Genomic DNA, 24594 nt, shown 5'->3' on the forward strand with positions numbered 1-24594 from the left:
ATTCTATAACATTACTAAATCAAACTGGAAGAAGCCGTTACAGAAGTATTCAATTAAATCCAGAGCCTTTCAAGAATTAGAATTATTGCAGACAGACTTAAAATAAGGTAAAACAACTGCAAAACATATACCACCTTTTTACATGCTTAATAGAAAATCTTGTTTACACAGCTAATTTATAATTTTATACAGCATTATTTTAATTATTGTTGATGCACATATAGACTGGCAAAATATTATGCATTTTGTTCTCATTATAATAGTTTAGTTTATAATAAACGATATTATACTAAAGTCCAGTTGTAAATAAGGTACATGGTTAATTATAATTGGTTGGGTGCTTCAAAACAAATCAATAAACTCTGCAGATACTAAGAGTTTGCAAAAATTTAAATATTAATTAATATAAACTGCTTTAATGATAGGAAAATCACATTGTTATTGTTATTTTTTACAACAGTACTTCTTTATCAGTTCTCATTTATTAATAGTGGCAGTACTGATTCAAGGAAACTGCAGTAATAGTCACATACCTAAAGAAACAAGGATATATCAGAATATTACGACTTATTGTAATTGTATTTCATAGTTCTATAAATGGTAATTTAAGAAAAATTAATTACATTTTTAGTTAAACTGCATAGTGTGTTTACTCAAGACAAGTGCTAATTTTTGTTTGGCATACATCACTGTTTGACCAGACGTAATTTTAATAACATTTTTAATTGTTGAGACTCTTCATGCAGATTGAATATTTACATTGTAAACATTTTTTATTTGCTTTGCTATTTATAAATTAACTTTTTTTTTAAATCTTACTTTAGAAACTGTTTTTTCTGAATTTCTGAAGTAACGTCAATATTTGGATAAAAATTGGTGATTGGGAGTTTTTTGACATGAGAAATTTGATTTTGTTGTCAATATGACTTCTACTTGTAGAGGGCGCCATCTACATATTTTTTAACTGGTTTGTAGAGTAATAACTTTTCATCCGTACCTGTATAAAACTAGTGATTAAAAAAAGATACATTTGCGACATATTTTACGTAAAAAAATCGCTACGGGTAAGGGTTCTCGAGATATTTGGAATCGAAATTATCAATACATGTCATCCTTGACATAAATTAAACACGTTGACTAAATAGTTATTAGACTGAAATAAAAAGTTCCAATATATAATTTTCCCAAGTTTCATTTTATCATTTCACTCAAATAACTATCTACTCAACATGTTTATTTTTAGTCAAGAAAGACATGTATTGACTATTTCCATTCTTAATATCTTGAGAACGGTTGCTCGTAGCAATTATTAGAGACATCTTCAAGAGACATTTTTTACGTAAAACATCACGAAAATGTATATTTTTTCATTCAGTAGTTTTATACAGGTACGGACGAAAAGTTATTACTCTTCAAAACAGTTAAAACACATGTGTGTGGCGCCCCCTAGGAGGCATACTGGCATCAAAATCAAATTTCTCATGTCACAAAACTCCCAGACACCAATTTTTATCCAAATATTGACGTTACTTCAGAAATTATTTGGAAAAAATCGAAATAAAAATTAAACTTCAACACCCTGTATCTCCGAAACTAAGCATTTTAGGACATACATTTATACGAACTTTTTTACTTGTTTTTATCAGCAGAATATGCTGCCGAAGTTTCCGGAATACAGTTCGGAGCACCCTGTATATTGTATTTTTTTTTAAATAATTTATATCAAATGCTGGTGAGAGGAGGCGCTACTATCAAGTTTCTGGCTCTCTTCGTTCATAAAAATTGTAGATCCGGGATGCGTATTTCCATAATATACCATGCAGAGAGCATACATGTAGAGAGCATACACGTCTTTGAGGTTCGACTTATATACCTAGGTGTAGCGTTACTTACAGCACTATGTTTTGGTAAATAGCCAGCTGTTGACTTGTGAAGCTGAGAAGCTGAGGCACATTATACATATCGAGAATTTTACTTCATGTTTCCTGATGCTTGTTTACAATTTGCAACGGTCGCAAACTCGCTAATTCAACGCAAAATGCAAGAAGTGTTCACGTAGCTATATCACGTTGTAACTCTGAGAAGAACTCCATACTATAGTCTGTCCAACGAGAAGATTCTTGACAGTGATAGATGTGTCTGTCATTTTAATTTCAAAGTAGTTTATTTTATTTTACAAAGAAATAAGTTGGTACAACTGGAACGCATAGCAGGAAATTATTATATTTAAAATTTGACTGTCAAGTGATTACTTCAAAATATTGTGAAAAAAACTGTATAAAACTGAAAAAATGTAATCGAGTTATTTAATTTAATAAAAACGGTATGTGTTAATACAAAACAAACAAGAACAAGACACCACATACCAAAAAAATATAAAAAAGAACTATTTCTTACTTTCAAGCTTTATGAAACTTCCCACATTTATGAGATTATATTTATCAATATAACTTATGTAAAAATACAAATTTGTAATATTCCGCAGGAATAAATAAAACAAACTATTTTATTATTAATAACACTTATCAAATTTTATAGGTACCTTAAAGGTTGATTAATTAACTTTAATCTTAATTTTTTAAACCAGTACCTTTGGCATTATTTTCTTGTGCAGTACTAAAATCCATTATTTACGTATCGTGTGATTTCGATATTTTACAGCTATTCCAGTTTTTAGTATGTGTTTAGTATGGTCCTTCTACCATATTCGAGATGCACTTATCTACGACGAGATGGTATTCGAACTTTAATGATGGTAACTTTATGGTGTATAAGACTTTTTGCCTGGGCAGCGAGTATTAACCATAAACTGTGCTCTTGGTCTACAGTTAATTTTCACTCGATTTTTCCTCCACTTGACTTTGAAAGACACAAAACACACGTAATAACACGAATCAAAATGCATCATCTTCCAAAACGCAGGGTATTTGACAAAACTGACAAAAGTTGACACAAAATTATAACCTCTAATTTGGCAAGACTTTGACAAGTGTCTAAAATCTAAAGGCGAGTTCATACGCATCGGCGTCCGTTTGTCGTTCATCGTTCCGTCAAACCAATAAAATTGAAATACGATCTGTCATTTTTGAAATAAAGCAATAAAACTGGTTAAAAACAACAAGAGACGACGTATGACGGATTTATATTTAAACCCATCCATAGTTAATTATATATATAATTACATATAGTATATTATGGAAATACGCATCCGGGATTGATCCTTATTATCAAGCCACCTGGACGCTGCTTTTTTTTCGACCATGCGGTATAATTCTTTAATATTTATATTTCTTTTTATAATTATAATTAACATGTTGCTTGAAAAAATAATTTTGGTATACCTTTCATTTTAATTTTGACATGCCTTTTGATTTCGTGATAATTTTTGATGAGATAAAAAAAATAATACATAACCATTGCCTGGAAACTTATATGGTGAAATTTTGATAAAATAATTTAGTACTCACTAAAAACACGGTATGTCGCTAGTGGTAGGAAAAATAATTTTTAGAGGTTACTAGTTTATTTGGTTGCCTGTGATATGCATATACAGGGTGTTTCCTAATTAATCTAAAAAATAAAAAATCGTTAGAAAACGGCATAAGGCTCTTAATAAGTATATTTATTTTTTTCTCGGCAACCGTTTGATGAACAAGAAAAACTCAAAAGATCAATTTTGTTGAAAAAGGATGGCCAGTCAAGAAAAAAATCCTTAAAAAAGCAGTAATGTATCCTTTATGTTAAGCAAAATATCGATTTTTTTTTTAATTTTTAACACCCTGTAGATCAGAAAGGAAGTACTTTAGACCTAATGGTTATATAAAAATTGTTTTAAGAACACATGAGGAATCACACCACAATTTTTTAGACTAATTAGAAAACACCCTGTATATTGTCAACTTGACAATGATTGTTGATAAATCAAAAAATAGCTTTTCTGTGAAAAAAGCCCGATTTTCGCAGGAAATATTTTGGTTTTTATTGAATTTGGGCTTGCGTCTTCAAATACCGGTATGTTTTTTAATATTCTATCTATCTAAATTTTAAATGTCATAGTCAGAAATAGTTTTATTATTTATTAACTGTAAAAATGGTATACTTATAAGTTTTATCAAATATTGTGATTTACTTTCTACCTTGTAGTCAAAATTTATATTTAATAAACTGTAAAATATATATATATATATATATATTCTTATGTTTTATTAAAGTTACTCTGATATACTAATATATCAGTGTAACTTTAAAACTAAATCCTTTGAAATCAAATATAAACATAAAAAATATTTACAGCAGAAAAGGCGAAGGCGCTGGGTTAAACGTAGTCTCTACTAAGAACACGGAGGGGCGCTTTGACCCATAATTTTACTATTAAGTTTCATATCTATCTTAATAGAAGATTATTTTCTTTTATTTATGTACATAACTTATATATAATATGTCCCCGGATTGTCTTTACAAGAGGAAAATCTTTTTTTATTATTGACATTTTGACAAAAATGCATTCTTCATATAAATTTTTGCTTGTTCTAAATTCGTTAATCCCGTTTATACTTTTCCAAATTTCCATACCGTTTTAGAGAAAATTAAAAAGAAACATGTAAATACAGTTGTATAAAATATTGTTAATATACAGGGTGAGTATTAAATAAGGACAAATATTTTCAGGGCTGGCAGATTTCAATAAAAGAAACATTATTCAGCCGTTTTTCAAATGCAGGTCCAAAATAACCGACTTATTTTACTTTGAAAATAAAAAAAAATGGATTTTTAGCAAAACCAGACAAATGTCAACATACCTCAAGTTGTAAACTTCTGATTTTATCATTGCCAAATGTTATTTCTGTGCTGTTTACACTACTACTGCATTTTGTAATTTGAAACTTGTTCGAATTAGACAAAAGCCTAACGGAGGTTATACAAAATAAAATTTGACATTCACACAATCATTGGTTGACAACTTAAGGTAGATTGGCATTTCCTTGGTTTTGCATTGTTACCTATTCAGTTTCAATTTAAAAATAGATGCAGTTTTCCTTAAATTAGTTAAAATCTTGCTTAAAATTAATCATATTCAGCATGTGAATTTAGCATACGCAGACCTTTAAAAAAACTATTTACGACTTCGCTGTAAAATCATCAGGGGATCCAATATTTGGACAGTTCAAAAATGTTTATTGGTTTCAAGTTAGAAGTAGTCTTTACAACGAGATGCTACATAACAGAGACAATTGTTTTGTCTGTCATTTTAACTCACAGATAAATTATATTTTCATCATTTATTGAATATTATGTATCTATGTCTTGACTCGTTCGACAGTTTTACCGATTTTTTTTATCAAATTATAAAATCGGCAATAAGAAAGGATATGTGTGGATATATTTTGGAAACCAGAAAAAAAGTACTCTCTAGTACAATTTGTGTTCGATTTAAAAAATATAGTCGCGTAACTATTACATTTGATTGTAATAAACTAGGTAAAAGTAAAATATTTATTTTTTATCATAGCTAATTAATGACGATAGTTTTGTGACAGATGGTGTGTTTATTGTAAAAATTTGTTGAAATTGAATGAAATGTATTTATAGGCTTATATGGCAATAATGGCGCTTATTCGATTTTGCAGGAAATAATAAAATAGTATTACTAGCAAAATACATTTATTACTTTCTGGATAACTGACAGACATTGGGTTACGTGGGCCATTCCAGATAAATGCGTAAAAGAGTGTTTCGATTTTATTGGCGTCACAAGTCTAATTTTAGAAAATGTTGCAATTTTTTTTCGCCAGCCGTGTGTATTGTTAGTTTTTATTTTTTTGAATTCGAATGAGTATCGAAGTTAGACCGTTTTCGCTATATCTATAATTTCTCCTCATTCTCTCGAGGATTTTAAGTAGTTTTGAATTTTTGTTTCAAGTGTAGATTATCTAGTCGACCGGTGTCGCGTATTTTAAACCTTCTCTATATATGTTTCAGTGGTATTTTTTGTTTCAAATTAAATGTAAGTACCTACATATACTGAAAAAAAAGTTTATTAACACAGAAATAAATTCCTAGAGTTTCTTTATTTCTTCTTCTTCTTCTTTTTCTACTTATCTGTGAGCTAGTTGATCTGTTAATTTTAAGTTGCCTCTGTAGGAGTTCTTGGGAGATGGACTGCCATCTGTCTTTCCATCTTTTTGGAGGTCTTCCCGGCTATCTCTTAACCATGGGTTCTCCTTCTAGAGCTATGCTTGGTAGCCTGTTTTCTTCCATGCGTTTTACATGTGCGAACCGTTGTCTCTTTCTTTGCCTACCCCAATACAGTACGTCCTGTATTCCTCATTGTTGTCTGATATTTGTGTTTCTAATTCTATCTCTTCTAGTCTTCCCCATTATAGTTCATAGATTCTTTATTTCGCGGCTCTTAACATGCTTTTGGTTTTGTTTGTTTCCTCTCGGATTTCTATGCCATGTACCAATATTGGTCTGATGCAGTAAAGTTTATCAGGCTTCTCATATCTTTCTCTGGATCAAGGTAGTACGAAATATCTATTCCTATGTATCTAAACTGTGATATTTGCTCAATAATTTTGTTTTCTACTACCAGTTTGCATCTTACCGGTCCTTTAGAGAAAGTTAAGTAGGGGAAAGTGGGGTAAGTTGGCGATGTTAAGCAAAATATAGATTTTTTTATTTAAATTTTCAAGTTACGAGAGTGTTGTATTCTATTTTGATTAACACACACATTTTACTATAAAAAACACATATATTTAAAAATAAACAAATTATTTTAAACTGAACAAAACATGTTTTTTAATATACTGCAAATCTGTCATCTTACCCCCACTAAAGGGTAAGATGACTAACATAATGGGGTAAGTTGACTAACATAATGGATTTAGCAGTAATCACAAACGAACTCACTTACACCATTGTAGTTGCTGCAAGCTTCGTGCCACCAATACTGGCAATTGCTGCAACTAATCCAGTCCTCCACTGGGGGATCCTGGTATAATTCATCACAACCAGGGCAGAAAATAGATTCTTTAGTTTTCTTGGGAGGGGTCAGTGGCATTACTTTCTCTTTTTTGGAAGCAATTGTTGATTCTTTTAGCTTCTTAGGGATTTTTTGACTTTTTTTTTCTATAATTTTTCGTTTCTTTTCTTCTCTTTGTCTTATCTGATATTCCTTATCCTCCAACTGTTCTTTAATGGGTGTACTGGTTATTACACTAGCTGTCAACTTCTTCCTTTTACAATTTCCCCCCCTTTCGGCTTTTGGAAAAGGTCGAATTTTTTGAAGTGTCACTTCATTCAGTTTATTATCGGTTTGACTCGTTCCAGGAATTGGCTCATTTTCTTTATTTTCCGCCCTAAACAGATTTCTTTTTACTTGCGTTACTTTTTCGAAATGACGAGGTGTGCTTGAAACTATTTCACTTGTTGGGGAATTTGAAGTCATATTTATTGTTGATTTTTTCTCAATATCCTTTTGGGGTTTCACAAAATTTATTAGAGGAATATCATCATCAGATTCATTATCGGAATTTTGATAAACGGGTGGTTGATGCGGTGCCCTTTCAGTTGTTTCAGCCATTACAAAATCGTCGTCGCCAAATACAAAAGGGTCAAAAGGTTGAAGACCGCATTTTTTAAAGCCGTTCACAGCATTTGATACCGTTGCGGCCCTATTATATGCTTTTCCAAATAGCTGACAAATATGTTTGTCCCCAATTAGCTGCCCAGGGTGATTTACGAGATGATTGTCGCATTCTCGGCTAAAAAACGACTTCAGCGGGCCAAAAAATGATACATCAAGCGGTTGTAACCTGTGTGTTGTATGTGGTGGGAATCCAATCATGATTATCCCCTTTTGCCTACAATAGTTGATTGCAGGTAAAGATATGTGAGAAGAGTGATTGTCTACCATAAGAAGAACAGGGGTTTCCGGCGATGAATGAGCATATTTGGAAAAATGGTGTAAGTATTTAACAAAAATTTCAGTGCACATCCATCCATTTTTTTGTGCAGTGCCATCCGAACCTATTGGAGCACCATAGAGTAATTCTTCCTTCATACGAATGCGACCAAATATAAAATAAGGAGGGACATAGTTGCCAACTGCATTAACTGCGCACACAACAGTAGTATTTTTGCCTCGTTCGGCCGAAACAGCTTTAGCTACTCTTCTAGTCCCGACTGGACTTAAAACTTTTGGTAGTTTGCACGGAACAGACGACAGGCCACTTTCGTCGGCGTTGTAGATTCTGTCGGGACTAAATTTGTATTTTTCCAGAACTTCGCGTAGAATGTCAAAGAACTTTTGGACAGCGGGCTTGTTAAAAGACATTAAACGCGCAACTGAAGTGGCCTCAGCAGTTCTTAGACTTATTTTATTATCTTTAATGAAATTAGATAACCAATCCTTTCCTGCTAGTTTCCGTTCCTTGTTAAAACGATGTGTTATTCCTTGTTCTTCAGCAAAGTCATAGGCTAACTTCCTTAGTTGTATGGCTGTCAATCCAAAACCTCTTTTGTCGATCAAGGTAATATAATTTACTAGTGCCTGGCTCTGGTTTAAATTAAACGTAGTAGAATATCTCCCTCCATGCATCGGTAGTTGCAGATCATTTTTCATTTTTTTCACATACCTGCGCAGAGTCGGTTCTGGGATGTCGTATAGAGAAGCCACACCATTGCAAGATTTTCCATCTAATACTTCATGCACAGCCGCAATCATAGCATTTTCATCCCACGCACGTCTGTTTGTCTTTCTTTGGTATATTCGAGGCATCTAAAAAGAGCACAACATTTTACGAAATACTTATTTCTCCATTCGGAGCTGTAATAAATTAAATAATGGGGTAAAATGACGATCAGTAGGGTAAGATGACGAACTCGTCAACTTACCCGGGCCATCTTGCCCCTAGAGGTTATGTTTAATGTTCCATGAGAAAATATTTAATAAATAGCTTTGTTTATGCAAACTTTTTTAGCATAACATGCATATATACCTAGTTTTTTATATGTAATATTTTATTTCGGTCTTACCTTAATTTGGAACACTGTAAACCTTAAAAACACTGTACGAAAATGTTTACCGACACACGTGAAATCCACAAATCAGTTCTAACAGAAAAGCACGCCGTCCAACCTTTTCCAAACTATTTGAGTTACTTCAGGGTACACTAACGAGATGGCGCTTCCTATGCGAATGGAAATATATTACGTTATAATGATTTTATCGACATTCGTCATTTTACCCGCTTCGTCAACTTACCCCACTTTCCCCTATTTAGTATTTTCAGTAGATATAATCATATTTTAATTCTCGGCTTAGTTTGAGCTGTGTTATCGATATTTAGTTTTCTGATGATTTTCACAATATTATCAGGCACTTTTTTCTCTTTCAATATGGCTAGGCGTACTTTATTGAATGCTTAGTCAAGTCGATGAAATATATATAGGCTGGTGTATTAAACTCTATTGCTTTTTCTTTAATTTGTTTAATGATAAATGCGGCGTCTGTAGTTGATCTATTTCGTCTAAAACCTTGTTATTCGTCCCTATTCGTAATTTGTTCCTCGAGTTTTTCTTTCAAAATATTAGTGAAGAGTTTCATGGTTGTATTTAGGAGATGATTAGATGCATATGAATGCATCAGAATTAATAAATGTAAAGATAGTTTGAACAGAGACAACGGTCCAATTCCTTCAAGTTCTTTGTTCCTACTACTCTAGTAGCGGAAATCTAACTGTTACGCTCAGTGGGCTTTGACTCGATTGGCTAGATTTTGCCACGCCCACTCGGTGCCTACTCAGCGAGTATATAAACGCTCAACTTGTAGATTGTACTTTAGTTTATAATCATCTGCTGATGATGCTACCATGGTTAGCGAAACGCGCGTCCAGTGTAAAAGTAAAAGTGTTTTGGTGTATTTTTGTGATTTAGTGTTTTATTTTGCTGTGTAAGAACAAAGGTTCCAACCCTCAACTGTAATTTAGGAGAGTTATGCCTCTGTAGTTTTCTAGAGAGTTTCTGATGTTTCGAGAATATTGTTAAACAATAATCTTAGATATTTTACCAGCCCGGGACCACCATGCTTCAAAAGTTCATTTGTAATATTGTTTGTACCTGGCGCTTTTCGGTTCTTCAGTTTCTTCATTGTTCTAAGTATCTCTTCCTCTTCGATTGTTGCGTGATAGTTAGTTTCGTAATTTTCGATATCTATTATATCATGTGTGCATCTCTGATGACGTGCTTTTGATTTTAATGTAGCTTCGCTTTTTTTGTTTGTGTTTGCGTTTTTTGTGTGTGTTTGTAGCATTTATGTTTATCTTCCTCTTGCCAATGGCCTCTTCAGCTGCCATTAATATGCATTGTTTGATGTTCTAAACGCAGTCGATTTCATATTGTGATGTCCTTATTTAAAATTTAGGTGTTTGATGAGCTAAAATAATGAAGATACCGTACGAAAAAAAACGGCGTCAGCGATGTCAATGAAATAAAGATCGCTGTCATTTTACATGTAAATTGTAATGTAAATTTATATGGGAATGTCATCGATCGTCATTTCCCAGCCAACTGGACGCCGTTTTTCGATCATACGGTGCTTTTATTTATTAGCGAATCATATAAGAAATCAATTAAAGGCATTTCTGAAGAGATAATCTGTATTGTGTGTAACCATCTTGTTCAGGCAGCCATATGTCCTGCCAAAAGACAAAAGACCTGTAGTAATCCGCACTTTATTACTGCTAAGCATCAGCAGTTTCTTTGTAGTTTTAAAATTAGTCATGGATTGCCTTTGCTTTAAGATAGATGCATTCCTAATATCTATATTATGTACTTGATATGTAAGAAATTAAGAGGTTTATTACTTTTTAAAAATCAAACAATGAAGGCATTTTCACAATCAATACAAATACATAGACGCGTTTAAAAATAAACTTTCAAATATTTTTTTTTTTTATTTTTTTCTAGTATTTACGTAATTTTTGAGACAGATGAGTCGGCAAAACTTTCAGTGATACGACAGTTTTTTTAAAAAATAACTATAATTAAAGCTACTATTTTTAGAAGAGCAGGTTCAAGGATGCTATTTGATTTTTAATGGCTATTAATGAGCACATAACATTGACATATTTACGATATTTTAAGGAATACTTACTCCAAGTTTTGTTATTAATAGTTCAAGAATGATTCTACTTGCATATTTAAAATTTAACTGGTTCTGAAAATATAAACAGTGTTGCTCCACGGTTTACATATTTTGAAAATTTATTTTCATGAAGTATTTCACGGGTACTCTAAAAGTTCTATATTCTAAAGATTCATTCCTGGTGGCTCAAGAGCTGAATAAAGATTTTTTTTGCCCAGTATTGTTTTTTTTGTATCTACTATGATTTCTTTTCTACCTGATTAGCATGAAAGACGGACCCTTAAACTTTTTATCTGCTTTACTAAGTTCAATATATTTTGTTCTAGTTGGTCAATTTTTATGATTTCTAAAGCAATTTGTAGCTTCATTGACTTTTATCTCTTTTTAAATCAAAAATTAGAATTTCCATTTGTTTATTATACTAGAAAAAAGTTTGAAGCACCCTGTGAAATGGTTTAACAAAGTAGAGAATTTAAAAAAAACCACTGTATCATCAAAGTGTACACTTTTTCTATAGTTTGATTTTTGGTTCATTTCACTAGATTTTTTGTTGCCACAATTATAATACTTTTCATGCATTACATAAAACAAAGCCTCCACTATTGTACTATTTTGGGCATATATTCGTTTTACAAAATACGTTTTATTAAAAGTGTTACTCTGCTTTCTGGTAGACGCAAGGTCGCTGGTTCGATGCCAGCCCAGGGCATGGGTGTTAAATGTTTGCGTGAGTCTGTATTTGTCTGATTTAGTATTTAAGATTAGATTTAGAAAATTGAAACGCTTCCTTTAAAAAATTGGGAAACGCTCATAATAATTAGTTAAGCTGGCTAAAAACCGAACGGCAAGTGCTCCATAAATAGAAAAAATATTTTTTCTTTGTCATTGGATATCGCACAAGCTAGAACAATTAACGGTATGCTATGTGAATGGTGTTCGTATTGTTAACGTATGGAATGTTAATGAATGCTTATTTTGATAGTGAACTAAAAATACCACAATACTCAGGGTTGGTTTCAGACATTTTTAAATGCATTTCATAAAGCATTCCGTTTTATTATTATTAAATTATATGAAATCCAACAGTTTTAGCCAGAAAAAGCGATTGTAGTGAATTAGTACAATTTTTTATTAGTTGTAACGTCAAAGTTTCCAACTCCAACTATATTAGTTTTTTTTGTACTACGCCTTATATATAAAACCGTTAATTATTTATATATTTTGTGACAATAGAGATTTCAATAAATGCACTTTTTTCTCTAGTGGTGTATCATTTGATAACGGCAAAATTAATAGGCCCTGTCCAGATTTCACCCTGGCAGCAAAAGGAGACGTTAACTGAAATCTTTACTTTACTTTTTTTTAACAAAATTACATCTAGATAAAATAATCTACTCTACTTAAAAGGCATCAATGATTTCAAGTTTTTTTTTCAAATTTGAAGAAGTTTTAAATGTGCAGGAAATATATTAATCGAAAGATCATAAATATGATCATATTCCAAAAAGTCCGTGTAGATTACACCATCATGGTAATTTTGAAATCAGAAATTCATGTGGATTCAAAAATCATCATCATCATCATTTTCAGCTTATTCAACTACCAAATTATGATGTGTAGCTTCCCTCACATTTAGATACTCTCTATGGTTGAGCCCATTGTTGGGCCCATTGTTTTGCCCTTAATTTCCAAATATTATGGTACCATCTCAAGTCTGGTCTTCCTCCAGGTCTCTTTAATTCGTGGGTACCATGTAATTTTTGTGGTCCACCTGTTGTCCGTCCTTCTTGCCAGGTGTCCTACCTATTGCTACTTGAGTGATTTGATTCTGTGGATGACATCTGTTACTTGGGCCTTTGTCGTATCCACTTTTATTCTTTTGTCTTTTACGGCCTTCTTGGTTATTCCCAGCATATTTCGTTCCATTGAGCATTGTAAGACCTGCAGTTTCCTATGGTGTCTGGTTTCATGTCCGCTTCGCATGTATTGGTCATCACCGGCAGTACACATTGATCCTTTTCTCTTTCTTTAAATAAAGTGACATTCTAGGATTTGAATATGATTGGAGTTTCTTCCATAAGTACTCCATACCAACTTAATTCTTTGTTGGTTTCTGGTAGTACAGATCCCGAGTTGTGTAATAGTTGTCCCAAATATATGTATTCTTTGTGCATTTCCAGTGCTGTGTTATTTATTAGAAATCTTTTCTGTTCTACACTTCACTGGTGTGTTGTTGTACATTGTTTAGTTTTTTGCTTTGAACTAAAGTTCATTTTGAAACCCACTTTATTGCTGGCTGTATTCGTTACCTAGGCTCTTTGTAGTTTCAGGGCTATTGGCAATAAAGATTATGTTATCAGCGAATCTTAGATGGTTGTGATATTCTCCATCTACTTTTAGTCCCGTGTTGGTCCAGTCCAGCTGACGAAGATTTCTTCTAGTGTTGCTGTAAACAGCTTTGGAGATATCATGTCTCCCTGTCGTACTCTTTTGTCATTTGGGATCTCTGGGGTTGTTTTATATATCATTACTCCTCAAGGCTTTATTTCTTTTGTATATATTGACGGGAGTTTCTGTATATGGCCAGCCAATACCATAATAATTTTAATATAAAATTAATAAAAGTAGTTTAATATTATATTGTGGTGAGTTTTCACGATGTTCTCTATGGGTATCTTTGAAACTACTGGAGATAGTTGAGTCGGTTAAATGGAGAAAAAACTGCAGTTTTGTGGGGTCATGCGCCTTTCAGATTTTGAAAATTATGGCTTACTAGATACAAAACAGTTTTCGGTTATTTTTAAATTGTCTCATCTCCATTATGTTATTTAGAGAAAAAGCATTGAGTTAAAGTTAGATAATGACATCTTATCGAGAGGTTCTTCCGTTTTTTTCTAGCCTGTCATTTTACATGATTATTAAATATATGTTTTAATGGGAACATAGTTGTCATACCATAAAAGTCATTTGCTTTTTTACGATATAGTTATTAATATAGCCTTTTCGGAAAATACTGTTATAATTTTAACAATTTCTCTTAGTTAGCCATGGAAATAAGTTTAATCGTCTTGCTCTCATAAATGCGAAGCTATTACATCCAAACTTTGTAAATTAAAATAAACAAAATTGTAAATATGAATTTTCAAATGAAGAAAAGCGTAGGATTATTGGTTCAACTTTTCTTGACTATACATTTTCGAGGATACGTTGATCGGTGAATGTTATGTTTTTAAAGAACGGTTTTCAAGACATGTTAGAAAGTTAAATTTAGTTATAGCCACTCTTATTTCTTGGCTAATTTCACTTAGATTGCATGGTACTTATCACGGTATTCATGGTATTATGGATTGTATATTCTTATTCTGTTATGATTTTTAACTTATAAAAAGTCAGAATATATTATTAAAACGGTTCTTTACAATTTACATTACACAAACCAAAAACTTAAAAAAATAATATCACTACATACACTTTTAAGTTATTTTAGAAAACTACACGCTTTTCTCTTTCATTTGAAAAATCATATTTACAATTTTTGTTTATTTTAATTTACAAAGTTTGGATGTGGCAGTTTACATTTCTGAGAGCAAAGACGATTAAACTTGTTTCCATGGCTCTAACTAAGAAAAATTGTTTAAAAATTATAAGAATTGGCTATAACTCAGTAATTTTTCGAAAGACACATATTATAGCTTATATCGCTGAACAGCTTAAAGAATGACGCTTTTTATGAAGCCACGGCCAACTATGGTTTCATTTAAAAAACATATGTTTGTGTCATGTGTCAAAAATGACAGGCTTTAGAAAAAACGGAGGACACAATCCTCATTAAGGATGTGATTATCTGATGCTTATCTTTTAAAACTTTTTGTCTAAAATAGCTTATAATGGAATTAGGGACAATTTTAAAATAGCCGAAATTTATTTTTTTTTGAGATCTAGTAAGCCATGAACTTTTGAAAAATCTGAAAGTCGCATATTTATAATCCCACAAAACTGCAATTTTTTTCCCATTTAACTGACTCTCTATCTCCAGTAGTTTTCGAGATACCTACAGAGAACATCGTGTGGAAACTCCACCCTGCATATCGAGTCGAAAGCCTTCTCAAAGTCTATAAAGACGATAGCTAGTAGAAGTTCGTATATTTTTGTTTAGCTGATAGTTTCTCTAGTGTATGTGATAAATTGTGTTGAAGCCGCTTCTAAAGTCCACTTGTTCTCGTGGTTGTGCAGAGTCTAGCTTGTTTTGTATTCTCGTTGTTTATTATTTTTGTGAATATCTTGTATGTTACTGAAAGTAGGCTTATTGGTCTATAGTTCTTGATTGTCTTCTTTGTTGCCTTTGTTATGAATTAGAATTAATTTTGGCGCCATTCCGGTTTTGCGGTATATGTTTTCTCCTTCTATCGGCGTACTTAAGTATTTCAGCTGTTATTCTGTCGTTCCCTGTTGCTTTTCCATTTTTCATATCTTGAAGCGCTTTTTCTACTTCTCTTACGAGAACTTCTGGAGCGTCGTCTTATGAGAGGGGTAGTATTTCTTCTTCATGTACGTTTTCTGGGACTTTATATAGGTCGCTGTAGAATTTTGTTACCAGGCTTATTATTTTGTTTTTGTCTTTTATCTCTGATGTGTGTTAACAGGGATTAGCTGTTTCTTTCCGATCATGAGGGATTTCTTAGTGTTCTTATAACTTTTTCCTTGTTTTCGATTGCAGTTTGTACTAGTTTTTCACTGTAGTTTTTGATGTCTTCTGCAATCTTCTTTCTCATTGTCTTACATAATTCTGTTCAGCTTATTATCTTTGTTACTTCACCCATTCAAAATATATATCTACGATTAGAATTCTTAATCATAGAATTGTTTTAATTGTCTCACATTAGAAAAAAATGTTTTTTTTTTAATTTAAAACATATATTTTACAATGAGCTGTTATTATCTTTTGCTCTGAAAAAAATCTGTGAACTAGATATAAAATTTTGAACAGGATTATTTGGAATAGTGGGTAACTTTGCAAAAAATAAAAAGTAGATATTTTACTATCAAAATTTAGTAAAATCGTTACATTATAACAAACTATTTTTTGCATAAAAATGATTGAATTATTATTCATATTTTAACGTTGTTACTGTTGATTTTATCTTTTAATAAATCTATTTATGTTCATTATTTTATAAGGTAGCAATAACATATTTATTTTTATTCTGCCATGTTTTTATGTTTATTCGTTTCCATGAATGAGATTTATTTTAATGTTGTATATGATCTACAACTACTACAGTTTAAACTGAAATTATTTATATCATTTTACGGTTCATACGCCAATATTATCTTTAATAAATATATTTTTAACAGTATTTGCATGTCTTTTGAAAGTTTCATATATATATAACTAAATTTATATTATGTAGGTATTAAGCTGTTGCATTTTTATTACGTAAATATGTACATAAATACATTTAGTACGCTATTGTATGCTCAGATTATTTTTTATAAGAATACATAATGAATGTGCAATGCAGATTTAAAGAAGGTCAACTAAACAAGATAATGTTTATACGCTATCAGAGTTAACTGAAGAAAAAATGGTGGAAAAAATGTTTTCTGATCTTATTCTTTTATGTTATTTCCATAAACTGGCTATTTTTATAATTTATAGTCGATACTTTTGAATTTAATATAGAATAAACATTAATTCACTTGGCCATATCAGTTGCTCTAAATTTACTTTACTTTTTACTTACAATACTTAACTTATAATATGTCGTTATATATTCTAATGCTATTTTTTCTAGTTTTCAGATGACTTCCAAACGAGATAACTGTGGCCTTAGTTCCTTGATTCCCCTGTCATGTCGAGACCGTGCCGAAGCCTTCGCCAAAAGCCTACAAACGAGACTTAGTACCTTGGGATCCCAGAACGACTCGGCAGACGAAAGAAGCTGGCTCGGTAACCACGAAAAACCGTTAGCCCTGTCACAACCTTTGCACAATCCAGAAACAGACCGATACCTTGAACTAGAAGCACTCGAGTCACCTTGCAGTCCACAGGAAGAATTAGAAGAAAGAATTTCTCATAAATTATTAAATAATGATAGTTTCAAGACAGGGTTGAACGGTGATTGTCACTGTAAGAAAAACGGCGTGATTAAGCACCATTCTGTTGACAGCGACAGCGAAGTTTTTTACGATTTAGACGATGATCCGCCCACTCAGCCATATACTAACGGAATTGTCCAGTCAGAATCAAGTAAAAGTTTAGAGAGTGAAACTGGTATAGATGTGAACTCAGCTGCGACGTCCAGTAGTAATCCTAGCGACACGTTTGCCACTTCCTTAGATTGTACTCCACAGCCTTCCGTTAGCGATGACCTTTCAACATTAAGCCTCAAGGATGATTGTTCCCAGGTCGAAGATCACACAAGTAAGGAAAACGGTTGCGAGCAATGTAATAAAAAAATAGGAGGATATGGGCAATGAAGAAAGAAGACTGAATTTTAGAAGTAAATGAACAAGTAATGATGAGAACTTCTCGAATGGACACGTGGAATGTTTCGTCAGTAATCTTACTGTTATAAATGAATTAGTAGTGGAATGTCGAATAAATTCAGAAGATGATGCTACTCACGAGCCTCAGATAACGGAAGTTATTGTAAGTAAAAGCGAGGCTAATGGTAATGAGGACGATACGATGATGATAACGATGTTATACCTCGAGTTCGTAGATGTTCGTCATTAAAAACAGGCAAAACCCCACCTGGTACACCAGGTAGAAAGAAAATAGTTCGGTTTGCAGACGTGTTGGGCCTGGACCTAGCTGATGTCAGGACATTTCTAGACGAAATCCCGAAAGTTCCTAAATCGGCCTACGACGATTTGAGCGATGTGGATATCTCGGATTCTTCAGATATCCAAAACGTGAATTGCCTGAACAAATTCGTCGGTGTCTCATCCGAAAAAATCCTAGTTCCATTATTCGAACAGCCTTCCGGATTGCTTAACTTTCTGGATTTGGTCAGGGAGAATCAAGTGTGCTTGGAAAATGCCTTAGTAGATGATCCCGTTCTATTTTTGATAAGGGGAACGGTTAGAGTTAGGAATTTGGATTTCAATAAATCGGTACATATCCGTTACACGTTGGATTCGTGGAAGACATTTGCGGACGTGCAAGCTAGCTATGTTCAAAACTCGTGTGATGGTTTTTCTGATCGGTTTTCGTTCGTGATCTACGCGCACACGTTGACGGTCGGGCAGAAGTTGGAGTTTGCCTGTCGGTTTCAGTGCAAGGGTTGTCAGTATTGGGATAGCAACAAAGGACTGAACTATTGCTTCCAGTGTTTGCCAGCAGCTACCAGTTCGACGACACCAGTGCCGCATCTGAACGATTGGGGTGCCAGCTTTTATTAGTAAGTATCCTTATTTATTTATGGTTTCCTTACTTAGCTCCACACTTACATATTGGAGGAGGGGCCTTTCTTCCTTTATAGAGCGAATCCATTCATCTGTCATATTTCGTTCTTAGCCTGTGTAAAATCACCCATATCTTTTGAGTCTGCTTAACCAGGAGGTACTGCTAAAATACACCTAAAATCAGGACCTTGTGGTGGAACGTTTTCCATCCATTCATTCATCCATTACTCGTCAATATTGCCAGTGTATTAGGTGAGAGTGGTGGTTTTCTTGAGCGGAGTCTGTTAATATTTAAATTTGCTAGGTAGTTCTCGGTTTAGCAATATTTTCATGTATTCTTTATGCAAGTCTTACTTTGTCCTCAGGTTAGGGGGAGGTATATTATTTCTCTCTCCATTTTGAGACATCCACTTTGTTGACGTGGACACTATTCAACCAAATAGGCGCACAGTGTTCGGCCGTTGAGTACACAAGGCTCAAGGCTGATATTCTTCAATCAACGCTGATGCTCTTAGAGTGGATGATGATAATCTTCTGGTGGTGGCGCATAACCTTTTTATTATGTTGTTTGGTGTGCGTATTTTTGCAGCAAGTTTGGTGAGATGGGCCTTAGGAATGATTCTATCTTTAGTTCTATCCAACGTAACTCCTAGATATGTGGGTTGTCTGCTGTGCAAGAGGCGTTTTCCCTCAAAGTATTATCGCAATTTCGTCTATTTACTCGATTTATTACTGACGTTAAAAAAACAAGCTTCTATTTACAGACGTTGGGTTTAAGCTGCCACAAAAACAATGGCGCTCACACCGAACCCTGCGGTAATTTTTTGTTGTTCAGTATTTTTGTTTTCATTAAGCTATTCTTTAAAGATATTCTTTCAAAAACTTCTGATGTTTCCTTAGTAATTAAGATTGATAATAAAGATGAATAGACTTTCGTGAATTCTGATACCATCTTATTTGCAAGTTTTAAAACTTATCATGGTTTCTACAGAAAGGTTCTAGTATTACATATACTCTTTTGCAATGCTCTACAGCCTAAGGCCTGTCTTAAATAGATTTTGAGCGAAAAGACGTATTATTCTCTATGTTTATTGTTACCTTAATCAAACTGTGAAAAAAAACTTAAAAAAAAAAAAAAAAAAAAAAAAAATAATTTATAATTATTTTATGTTATTGTTATTTTTTTCTAATAAAACTTCACCATAATATGAATAATACTCTACAAATCACATATTACTGCAAATTAAAACCATTTTTGTATGATCTTTAACAAAACCTTCAGATATATTACGCCTTAATTAACAACTTCACATGTTAAGGTAGGTCGGGTTACCCACTTTGTTTATTTATCGCTTATAATATTGTCACAATCGAACTGATGATAACTGTTCTAACATATATGTAAATCCAATTAATAATGCATTTGTTTATAGATGAGGGTTAGTTATACTTGATAAAACTTTTTTTATGAGATTGAATCAATTATAAAATGATCAAGAACATCTATTCCATGTAAATCAATATTTAAATTACTTAGTGTGTTCCGACATTAGAAATTATTTATAGGTTTGATAATAATATTAAATCGTAATGTCATATGAGTTAATTGTAATATACTAACTTTACAGGTGTAAAATTCTCAGATATTGTCAGTATTTGTGTTTATTATTCTTCAAATTTATTATTTAACTCGCTCGTTGTCCGAATTTGCAAGAAAATTTAAGATTTGTCTTTAAGGCATATTTAAGCTTAATTTTAATAAAATAGAAAAAAAACATTGAACTTCGTATATTACGTATATTACGTATTTTATATGTAAAAGGCAAAAAATCAGGATAGTTAACGTTCAGTTGACAGCCACACAAGTTTGCTTTAATCAGATTTGTAGTAGTGTAACTGCATCTCTTTTCCGCCGAATGCGTTCTCTCTCTATCGTGTGCGCGAACGGTATGCTTATTACCTTTCCCCAAAAAAAAAAGCGTTTTTTTTCTTTTTTTCCTTTCCCTTTATATTGTTTGGGGGTTTTAAAATTACTAGTAAAAAAGCTCACATTCACTGACTTGCTAACACTATCAGTTAAGTTTAATCAACCAATTTTTGAAACAAACTTTCACTAGTGAATGCTAGATTCACTGATCTTTACGTTAGTCATGCTAGCATTCATAATTCGCTGCTTTTCGAATGACATGTCTCTAGCAAGCTGCCCGCTAACGTGACCTATCATCGGGTATTATCAGGTCCACAGTCGACGTACAGAGAGCTGGAAATTTTGGCAATTTTGTTTGACGTTCAATTTGAAATCAAGACATTCGAAGCAATTCTCAAATTCTGTATTAAAATATAGAAAAAGCTTAAAGAATCACCACAAAAAGGGTAACCAAGGGTATCGACCATTTTATCTTGTTAACGACCATTGGTTAAAAATAAGATCGCAGTTTTCTCTAAATTACTTAAAATTTGTTGTCCAAAACTTCTTCAATTTGCATGTGCATTCAGCATGCGCAAGACCTTTAAAAAACTTACTTACAACTTATTGGTGCCACCTGCTAAAAAATTAAAAGGGGAGCCCAATATCTCGGACTAGTCAAAAATTTTGCAGAAAGATTCCTATTATTCCAATGACGACGCACCACCTGATATCAAATAAGTACCAGTACGTCTGTCCGTTTTGTAACTACGGGGTATCCGTGAGAGGGGAAACGATATCTCTCCGATTGTTTTCGTAAAAAAATAGACGACGCGTTCCCAATGAATAAAAATTCAACAAATTTGCAAATAGCCAATAAATGAGTAGCGGAGGAGATTTCGCGGTGACGCACTCGATCAAATCGACGTCTAAAAAATATCATTGCTGTTTATTTAAAGTTTTTTTTATATTTTTTTCATAGACACAGATCCAGCCAGATGTACTGTAGTTGGTGTTTCATAAACTTTAAAATCGAATATCTAATTTATAAACTTCTGATTATCTGTTTAAAAATGTTAAGAGATAGATCTCTTGTCATTAATTCTAAAAAATAGATATTTGTCTCTTTTAGGATTTTTTATAAATTTAAAAAAAAAAAAAAAAAAAAAAAAATATATTTAATGATTAAATGGTACATAGCATTAACTACTAAAACATCAGACATAAAGATGTAGTTTTTTCATGTTTCGATAGAGGACATATTTAGACAGGAATAAAGAAGGATCTTACATGTGCATTATACAATACCTATAATTAATTTATATAAGACAATCAATTTGATTTTAATTGTGGCACATTGTGTTCCTTCGGGCATTGTCAAGACATTAAATCTATAAATAACTAAACATTGTATTATAACATCAAATAGGTTTTCGTTTGAAATATTTCACTGTTTTGCAATTTTTTATTAAAAAAGACATCATCTCACTACCGCACCGGTCTGTGTCGGATCTAATTTTAGGTTCGCCTACCTTTAGCTCGACTTTTTAACTCGTATGTAATGACCGTGTTTTGTATTGCGGGTACTGCCTTTAGCTGTTACACACGTGATGATTAAATAATAAGGAAATATTCTGAAGCCTGGCAGTTTTAAGGAATTTTTCCAGGATGCAGCAGTTTTGTCTCTTTTTCTCTCTTAATTTCCTAAATTTGTTCTCATCTTCTTACGATATCTCAGCATTTTTCAACTTTATTCTACCTTTATTCCTCTCTTGTCTATATTTCTTTTATTGTGTCTTTCCTTGTTATTTGCGTTGACTCTATTTTGTTTTTGTTTTTTTTTAATTTTGTAGCTCCACCTTAGTTCTCGCTCTGGTATTAATATGTTTTGGTACATTTTTATCAGTTCTTCTGGCTAGGTTGGTAACCTGTCCAAATAATTGCTTAATAATGCTTGGGAAAAATTATTGGTTCATTTTTTACAAGGTTTTAATTTATTTACCCTGTACGTTGGGTCAAATCTTGCGAGCTGAATTAAAACCACTTTCTGACGTTCAATTGTTTGAACTGTTTCAAATTTGAATACTTTTTATATGCCGTATCTTCCATGATAATGCAATATTATTAGGTTACCTTGTTCGTTTCGGCATCTATCTTAGCCCTATAATATATTTTATAAAATATTTTACTTAGGAAACCTAAAGTATGTACTAGGACGTATTCAGGAAAATATTTTAAATCTATCTGGTGGTGGCTCAAAAAGGAGTGAGTGGATCCCCATGATTTTTTTAAATACGACACCTATGTATTTATTATTTCATTTTTTTTTTTTTTTTTTTTGTTTTTTTACCAATTTTTGTCAATCCTAAAATGATTATTAAATGTATGTATTTTGATGTTTCAGAGACAATAAACAAAGTTAAAAAATTTATTTTTAAAGGGCTTCTGGAAATCCGGACAGTGACATCTGAAATCCGGACAAAAACCGAGTTCGCAAAAAAGAAACTATAAATTATTATGAACTTTTAAAGGGACATTAAGAAGGGAATGCTCTAAGCATTTCTTCCATAACCGCACACTTACGTTTCGGTATTATTAAATACTTTTTATACGGGGTGCGCCTCAAAACTTGGTCACGTCCCTATAATTTTTTTTTATACATAAATTAGGATTGATTGACGTAGACAATTCTTTTTGTCACTTCGTGTTTCACTGGAAATGACTAAGTACTTTTGATGTTTAAATGGCATCCACGTTATATTTTTACTTTACTATTCTCAATCGAATAGATACCCGGAATACATGACATATCATATGTCAACGTTTTGAATTTCGGCATATGGTTTATTGTGAAATTGTAGCATGCGATTCATAACGAAAACAGAACTAACAATATAAAAAAAAAAAAAAAAAAAAAAAAAAAAAAAAAATGCATTTTCTAAATATGATAATGAGCCACCCTCGTTCTGTTTGAAAAAATGAGATATGATTAACATTAGACGATTGATTGACTTTGACAGTTGACATATGATTAACATTGACACAAAATTGAGATTTTTGCTTAAAACAAATTGTATTTTAAATTTCAATCTAGAAGTGCCATGGCTGCTTTAAAATACTCAATTTAGTCACAAGGAGCCATGAAAAAAATTGATCGGTCTAATGTTTTTAGTGTCTCATGTCCTGGCCGGTTAAAAGATGCCAAATCGTAGACTATTATTAGTCATATCTCAATTTTCAAATGGAACGAGGGTGGCTCTATTAATTATTTGGAAAAAAAAACATTTTTTTGCGAAAATTTGATACCACAAACTTGATATTTCGAGTCAAAATTGTCGTTTATGATCGCATGTTGCCCAGCAATTTCAAATAAACCATATTCGAAAGAAGTCAAAAGTTGACATGATGATATGTCATTCTTATTCGCAGTGTCATTTTCTATCGGAAGTAAAAGCTAAAAATATTTTAAACACAAAAAAAATAAAAATCCAAAAAGTTTATTCATTTCCCGTGAACAAACAGGAAGTGACCAAAAACAATTGAAATACATTTTCAAAAAAAAAATCCTAATTTATGTCATACACTAACATACCAAAATCTTGTTTGTTTTTTCTGAAAAAATAATAAGTTATAGGGGTGAGTACTTTTGAGACGCCACCCGATATATTTATAATTTAATTTTTTTTTTTTTTTTTTTTTTTTTTTTATTTAAATATTATAATTATATCGATTATTTTAAAAAATATTTACTAAGATACAGTATCCAATATTGTGTTAAGGCACCTTCACCAGATTGTCATGATTTTTTGCAATAACACAAGATACAGACATTTTTTTACTGCTTGCTAATCTGTAGACATGTATATCAGCTTCTCAGAAATGAAACAAAAATTTCAAAAAACCAATACCAATTTTTAAATAGCTTAATAAATTATTGTTAAATTTCTGATTTTTTCAGGAGCTTTAAGACGCAGTGGAACGCAACCCCAACAAAACAAGATGCAGCGGAAAACCTGTTTCTGGCTTCGTAGAGAAGAGAATCAAGCTGTCAAATAGAGAAAAGTAGCCAAAATCGAAGACTGTATCCGCAATTTTGTGAGGCAATAATATGGCGCCACTATTATACAGGCGC

The 24594-nt window shown here is 32.3% G+C and overlaps 2 protein-coding genes across 2 annotated transcripts; one reads left to right on the forward strand and one right to left on the reverse strand.

Moving 5' to 3' along the window:
- LOC115883166 (glycogen-binding subunit 76A-like) lies at positions 1-24594 on the forward strand. Its single transcript, XM_030901474.1, has 4 exons — positions 1-107; positions 16942-17570; positions 17829-18552; positions 24421-24594. Coding segments are annotated over exons 2-4 (1347 nt in total). The 5' UTR covers positions 1-107; positions 16942-16948; the 3' UTR covers positions 24422-24594.
- On the reverse strand, positions 6632-9149 carry LOC115883168. The gene is made up of 2 exons (XM_030901476.1): positions 9037-9149; positions 6632-8779 (listed from the first exon to the last, which is right to left on the reverse strand). Exon 2 carries the CDS (start codon positions 8777-8779, stop codon positions 6884-6886), a length of 1896 nt encoding a protein of 631 aa, XP_030757336.1. The 5' UTR covers positions 9037-9149; the 3' UTR covers positions 6632-6883.

This window comes from Sitophilus oryzae, unplaced genomic scaffold (genome assembly GCF_002938485.1).
Source record: "Sitophilus oryzae breed Bouriz unplaced genomic scaffold, Soryzae_2.0 scaffold_1819_pilon_pilon, whole genome shotgun sequence".
NCBI lineage: Eukaryota > Metazoa > Arthropoda > Insecta > Coleoptera > Curculionidae > Sitophilus > Sitophilus oryzae.